At 36.2% G+C, this 7,637-nt stretch overlaps 1 protein-coding gene across 2 annotated transcripts; it reads right to left on the bottom strand.

Annotated features, from left to right (window-relative positions):
• Nucleotides 1–1,469: 1,469 nt before the first annotated feature.
• G6pc2 (glucose-6-phosphatase catalytic subunit 2) lies at nt 1,470–6,918 on the bottom strand. 2 transcript variants are annotated; one of them, XM_020167977.2, is made up of 5 exons: nt 6,701–6,918; nt 6,037–6,146; nt 4,726–4,837; nt 2,832–2,947; nt 1,470–1,994 (listed from the first exon to the last, which is right to left on the bottom strand). In XM_020167977.2, exons 1-5 carry the CDS (start codon nt 6,916–6,918, stop codon nt 1,483–1,485), a joined length of 1,068 nt encoding a protein of 355 aa, XP_020023566.2. In that variant the 3' UTR covers nt 1,470–1,482. The 2 variants fall into 2 exon arrangements, with proteins under 2 accessions (XP_020023566.2, XP_073927146.1); XM_074071045.1 differs by lacking the exon at nt 2,832–2,947 and having other exon boundaries at nt 1,970–1,994.
• Nucleotides 6,919–7,637: the final 719 nt, after the last annotated feature.

The raw sequence follows: 7,637 nt of genomic DNA, 5'->3' as shown, positions 1-7,637 counted from the left end.
TTTCAAAAGAAAGCTGTTAAATATATTTTGTAAAAGCAACAGCACTTGTTTGTAAATACATGTGCAAAGGGGCCCATAATTACTTTGGCTTTTAGAGGTTTTGTTTCCCATAACTATAGGGAAATAGCACTCCTTTGAACTGTTACATTTTCATAAATATTTATGGTCTATTTAATTTATCATCCCCTAAAATAATTCAGGTACTGATATTCTTAAGAAATTATACATAAAACATTGTAGTGGATCATAGGTCACTATAATGTGTGGCAAATTTGGCTCAAAATCCTTGTGCTTGATTGAAATGACAGTTATCAATTTAAAGTCCAGAATTTCAATAAGGAAAAAGCAACCCTTACTGAGGAATTGTTAGCATAATATTAACAGTCTATAATTAACAGTTGTCTACAGCAGAGGTGTAGTTTTTCATCACAGTTCAGAATACATTGAGACTAAGTCAGCTGACACAGGTAAGTGTTTAAGCTTTCCTGAGTTGCAGTAACTTGATTTTCTGGGTTTTGAAAGATTGGCTCCTAAAAATAAAATATGGGGATGTCATAGTCCATAGAGTAAGGATTTGGGGGACAAATAATGTGATGGCAGAGCATCTTCAGCAGGATTTATTGACTTATTAGCAAGCACTACTGTGAAACAAAGACCGGGAGCTTTGAGGTTCACAACCACACAGGAGCCTGGTCTGCTCATTTTTGCTGGACATGTTTGTGTATTCATATCCATTGTTATTGCTGGCTCTAAAAAGACCCTGAACACAGGGCATTAAGTCAAACTGCATACAGTGTTTCAATGGTGTTTCAAGAAAAATAGATTTCTTACATGCAATCATAGAATCTAAATAGAAACATTTACTCTTACTGATCTAACCTCTTTAAAAATGGAGAAACAAAACAGTGTCGTGGAAATGCAAATCAGAAGACTTGGGTTCCAATTGCTAGTCTACTATAGGCAAGTTGTGTGACCTGAATGGACCTCCATTTGCTTATCTGACAGTTGAGGGGACGGGATTGACTAGGGTCCACTAAAATGCCCACAGGAACCAGAAGCAGCCAGGCCTTAAGATGATGAAGGCAACTGACACTAGGGCTCCTGTAGAAATGCTGACTGTGGTAAAGTGAAGAGTCCTCCCTGCCCACTGGGAACAATCAGCATTCACCCCAGGCAATGGTCTCTAGGTGGGGGAGTGCAGGCCCTGTGTTGCCTTATCATGTTTTTCAAGAAAATACAAAAATCGTATTTTTAGTTATTCCATTTTTGAATGGCTGGCAACTAATTAAAAAAAACAAAAAGGCAAAACAGGCCCTTGTGAAAGCCAAACTAAACCCATGTGTAGGTAGTGTGGGGCTCCTGGGCACCAGATTGTAACTTCTGATGAGATGCGACCCATAGTGTTTCCCTGTTCTGAGGTTCTGCTGGGTGATGGAGGAGGAGGGTGAATCTAGGACCACAGAGCACTAACTCTGCACAACTCTAGTTAATCTTCTTTTCACTTGGTTTCATTAACATATGAATACAGTAGGGAATCAGAGCAACCACTGTCAATGGAATTGATGCACTTTTACAGAAAGACAGCACATAAAATAAATGCTCTGTGTGAGTTGGGATCTTGATGAAGTGGTAGAGCTGCAGTGTGGTCAATGAGATCATGGCACAGAGCAACCGGAAGCTCAGTTTGTAGCTGTTTTCCCCTCGGCAGCTCATAAGGAACATCTCTGAGTTGATTGCAAAACCCAAGCCGAAGAGGACACCAAGGTTTCTTACGAGTCCAGCAAAAGGCGTGGTGTCAATGTGGATCCAGTCTGGGTTAGCACACCACTTTTTGGCTATTGGCACAGACCACAGTAAGTCAATATCCAGCAGTCTGAGAATTAGATAAAAGCCAAGTGCAAACAGGAAGAGGAAGAGGTTGGTCTTCAGGTATGTGCTCAGGCTGGCCGTGTGGATACCTGGAGTGTGTTCAAATGCTTCTGCCACCAGCATGCCTAGGAAATGGAAATAGACAGTGAGGGTGACTGTGTGCAAGAATCATTTTTCTCTGCATTAAGGAATTTAGTCATAGTTTTCAGGGACAAAAGACTTTAGACACCCAGCTTCTATCAATTTTCTAAAGCCTTTTTCAGGCATTCAGTGAAAGCACATATTTTCCCCTTAGTCTTCTAACTACCCATATTAGCCAAGAAGTATCAGTTGGGATTGGTTGCACTGAGTGACAACACATAGGCACAATGCTATTCTAGGTGCTTGTCCATAGTCAGTTTGCTTAGAGAGCCTTGAAAGATACCTGGGGACTCAGTCATGGTGAACTAGGTGTCAGAGATATAAAGCACCTGCTAATTGAAGTCCAGTTGTGCAATAATTACCTCAGATGGGACTGGGGGCATGGCTTTAGTGGTACCGCACTTGAGTTCAACCCCAGTTCCATCAAATAGATTAATAAATAAATAAAATCACCTAAGATGTTCAGAGAAAGTTTCTTGGTTGGAGGTTGCAGGGTCATTATTAAGTTCCCCACGCCAAGACACAAGCACAGTGTCTGAAGTGATGGTTTGGGAGTTGGACTTTGCTCTAGTGCCACTTCAGAAAAGCCCATCTCACATTATAGTTATGCATTGGTACCACTGAGTGAGACTGTGCCATTGTCCACAGAGGCTTTTGGAGGCATGTTGAACCACTTGAGTTCCCAGGGTAGCATTTACTATTAGTGGCTTGATAGAATTACCTCTTATTTCAAAAAACTGATTACCAGAGAGCATCTGACACCATAGGCTAACAGAGGAAAACTTTCAAACAACACAACTAAAAAGTGTGATCATATTTACCACCAATTACTCCAAGAATAACTTGATGAGGAAAATGTGTTGCTATGAACACTCTGGAGAGGCAGACACTGATTTGAATCAACCAAAAAAGACTCCAAAGAAATGACCAGGTCAGCCTACGGTGAAAGAATAGATATGAGTGTAAAAAGCAAAGAAATTGTATCACTCATAAAATTGGTGGGGTGGGTGGGTAACACCAGATAATCCTTTCCAGAGGAATCTTATAGTTGTAACATAACATGATTTTACAGTCTTTTTTTTTTTTAAAAAAAAAAAGATTTTCAAGTGCTCCATAGTATTCAAAAACTTTGGGAGGTTTTACATTTCTCAATGCACTCAACTTAACCAGTGCTATCACCTGAGATTTTAATAAATGTTAAAAAGGAAGCCAATTTGAGATCCTTGAAATAAGGAAAATAGTTTTAGTGGAGAAATGGGAAATTCAAGTTGGGGAATTAACTAATATCCAGAATAATCAAAAATAAACCATATATGTTTTTATTTCCTGTCATTTGTGCTTCCTCTTTACCATCCTCTCTCAGCCTTTCTTTGAAGAAAACACACTGGTGAGGCATCTGCCATTTAGATGAAACGCACATAGCATTCCATGCAGGGCACGTTCTCATTTGGTGCAATTTCACAGACTCTTACCAGCCCTGGTTCCTTGTTTTTTTTTTTCAGATACAGAAAATAAGAAACAAAGGAATAGGTTGTAGAGTTTCAACTAGAAGCAGCAACATGCAAACAATTTATAAAAAATATTTAAATCCAAGCAATGCTTGTCATTTACAAAAAGTAGGACTGAGTTCCCAGGATCCTTGAATGGTTTGTTTCTGTTAGCCAGACCAAAATCTAATTATTGAGAGAGAGAGAGACAAAGAGAAATGAGACTTTCAAAGAGGTATTAAGCAACAGCTATTCATGTGGGAGAATAGAGAAGGATTTGGTAAAGGCAAAGAGTAGGTATTCAATAAATTTTTATGGATGAAGAGAATGTTGGAGTTATAGAAGTCAGAAAGGTGTCATAAGAATATTTTAGAAGAACACACACTTTTCTAGGTTTCTTATTTGAAGGAAGAAATAAACTACAGAGACTTAGTTCTTATGTATTTAGTACTACTCTAACAAGTAGAATATGTGACAGATCTTGAATTTTTATACAATAAAAAATATTATGGTATTTTTAAAAGGTTAGTTGATACATTTTATTTTAGGTGGTCTAATAATTTATAACTAAAGTCCAATATTTTACGCATTCTTCAGGAGAGAAGATAACAGCTCAATTCCTACAAATTCTGAGTGATCTTGAAGTTCTATGCCTTTGTAAATATTAAGAAATCTACTAACATTAAGTCTACTAACATTAAGTTTTAATTTTGCCTCTGGAATGTTTTTAAATTTAAAAGATTGCATAGTTCTTAAAGCTAGAATATATATTATTGATATCAAAAGCACTGGCTATTCAAACTATACAGAACAGTTTTAATAAATAAATTGATGCCTAAGAAGAAGCTAATGATTCTTAAAACTTCCAGTTAATCATAAAGCAAGGGAATATGTATGCAAAAAATATTCCTCATATAATTTTAGATGGCTTATTTATGAGATACCAAAATAACAACTGAATTTTGGAAACCCAAAGGCACATTTGGCAAGTCATTAATCAGTTAAACATTCCCAACTGTATTATAGAAATGTCAATAACTGTGAGTGAAGTAGGATGTTATCTTAATGCAAAATATTAATATTCTGTTCATTCTCCTACTTTGGTTATGATAGGATAGAATATACATATTTCATTCAAAAACTAAAAATACACAAAAATAATTTTAGAGAAGACTTTATGTCTTCAAAACCATTATGACAATGCTACAGAAACTGGAGCTGAGCTGACCTGTGCAGTGTGGTAGAGAATCTGTCCATCCAGCTGACGGTGTAACTCAGGACAGCTGTTACCATTACATACCAGACACATGAGGAACCCATGGCATGGCCAGATGGACTTCCTGCAACAAGAATCATCCATTTGAGAGGTGATTAATTAAGTTTCAAGATCAGAAATGGACACTAAAACAGCATATTTGCCATGAAAAATACAAGTAATTCAGAAAAATAGAGGGCATAGGCTATTATAAGTATTTTTTACCTACTCACTTTGAAAACCAAAGTTTCTTTTTTGTAAAACAACAAATATACTTATTCTGTCTCTCTCTCTTTCCTCTCTTTCAGCTCATAAGATGGACAAATGTTGGGGAGTACTAAGATGGACCAAAATAGCATTTCATTTATCTCCAATGTTATCCATCCATCCATTCATCCGTTCAAAACACAATGATTTCACAAAGATAAAATATACATTGTCTCTGCTCTGATGGGACACACAGTCTAGGCAAGCCAGATATATAAAGAAGTAATTATACTATAGTTTGATCAGTGATATGACAGATGTTTGTCTACTTTTATGGGAGCAAACAGACATTCAGAAAACTCATTAGGAATTCATACATTGAGAGTTTCAAAAAATGTCAAATGGAAACAACTTTATGCTATGTAACAAACTGTGGGGAGGTACAATATAACACATTCTTATAAATTAAAACATATAATTTTCTTTTATGTAGATTTCAAGAAAAGCAACTTTTTTCAATTTCCACAGTAAAGATATTACAGTTCTACAGAATCTTACCATTCAAAAGGGAGTAGCCAAAGAAACCTCCTTATATACCTTTCTCTTGTGTGTACACAAGAGAAAAAAGAAAGAAATTGTTCTAAAGTTAAAGATAGTCTTTACTAGCAATAGTACTACTGAGAAGACCTTATCTTTCTCCAGAACATTTATTCTTCTATCATTCATAAGATTCTCAGAAGACCTATAATAACTTTGAACTTGTTCAGCAGTAGGTAAATCAACATTCCTGGGATCTTAATATTGTTCTTTGGGAATTTGTTCTAGCTAACTGTTTTTGTTTGTTTTAGTATCAAACCTCCAAAAGATAAATGCCCAAATATAAAATCATTTGGAAAGTTTTCTCACAGCCTTCCCTTTCACAAATAATAAAATGGAATTCAGTTATTCATAAAGCTTCTTTACTTTCTCGTTAGCAATTTTGATGCTTATAAACTTTTGCGTCCTCACCCAGGACATTTTTTAAATAATAACTCTGTTGAACAGCTTCACTGACCTGAGGTTTCTATAATTGCTTACCTGGGCCTGTTTCGCATGTAGTGGGGAACTGTTCAAGACATGGGCCTGAATGATTTGGATAAATCTGAGTTTCTTGGATCCACCAGTAAGGACGATGACCAAATAATATCCTGTATATAAAGAAATATAAATATTCATCTATATTTAAATACACAAATATTTAGCTAGCTCTTCTCTCCTATAAAAATTACTCAGAGAGTCAATGGAGAAAGCTCATGATTAAAACATTCAGAACTTTGGTTCTTGTCTCTCACTCATTATATAGGATTATATATATATTTGGGCATTTGGCACTCTAGTATCCCATAATCACAGGACTTTTTTTCCTTGGAGGGGAAGTTCTGGGGATACTTTGGGTACTTCGACTTGGAATATCAAAGTAGTCACTGGAATCACCAGTCAATTCATTATGTTGCTGTTCATTTAACTAATTGCTTGGTTAATTGCAGAATATGTGATACAGGGTTTTAGAATTCACTTATGCATCAAAGTATACATTTCTACACTTTTTGTAAGTTCTACTTATGAATCTGGGGTTTCAAGGTAACTGGTATGTTTGAAAGATTTTCCAAGTAAAACTATACAGATCTGATATTTGATCATTATGCCAAAATTACACATTCAAGAACAAATTTTAGGAAAAAATGAAAAACAGAAGTCTTACCATTTAAATATAAGGTTGAACCAATCCCCAATGACTGCTACCCATATCATCTTAGTTCCAACTGTCTGATTAACTTGAAACCAAAGTGGAAAATAAATAGAAAAGATATTCCTGGGGTCTCCAACATTAGACATAAAATTTAGAAAATCATAGTAAGCTCTGTAGTCCTTCTGCAAATGCTGAATAACAAGCACTCCATTCCTATGAAGGAAATCCATCTTGTAAAACATGCAATTCTAAATATAAACCAATTGGATTGTGGTGCTCTGAGTCCCACCGTTTTTATACAGTACCCTCAAGGTGTGTCGAGCCATTACAGTGACATGTGATGTTGACCATCTGTGGAGAAGGCACATCAGTCCTCCTCTGTTAAAAAGCTCATCTGTTTATTATTTTAATTGGTGGGAAAGAGGTGATGTACACGCTGATCTCAGGCAATTTGAGGGGGAATTTGGATAGAAGCACAATGAATTTCTTATGTAACCTCCCTTTGTGTGAACAGTTGGATCATGTTTGCTTAAAATTTTTTGCACAGTTCGTTTCCTTCAAGGGCAGACATTAACAATTTCTATGCTTGGCTAGAAGACTATACAAATAATTATTGCATGTTAAATAGGCCATGAGCCCATGCATTTTAATTTAAGATAGATTGTGGCTCTCTATTTTATTGAGTCTTTCAGGAAAATGGCAGAGTAAATGTCTGGGCATAAAAATACTATATGATATGACAGATTATTTTCTATCCACAGACTTTTAAAAAAATTTTATTTTATTCATATGTGCAGACAATGTTTGGGTCATTTCTTCCCCCTTTCCCCCCACCCCCTCCCTAACCCCCCCACTCCCTCCCTTACCCCCCCCTTACCCCTTACTACCCGTCAGAAACTATTTTGCCCTTATCTCTAATTTTGTTGAAGAGAGAGTATATGCAATAATA

This window comes from Castor canadensis, chromosome 4 (genome assembly GCF_047511655.1).
Source record: "Castor canadensis chromosome 4, mCasCan1.hap1v2, whole genome shotgun sequence".
Lineage (NCBI taxonomy): Eukaryota > Metazoa > Chordata > Mammalia > Rodentia > Castoridae > Castor > Castor canadensis.
Note: the sequence above shows the minus strand (reverse complement) of the source record. Positions and strands in the feature narration are given on the sequence as shown.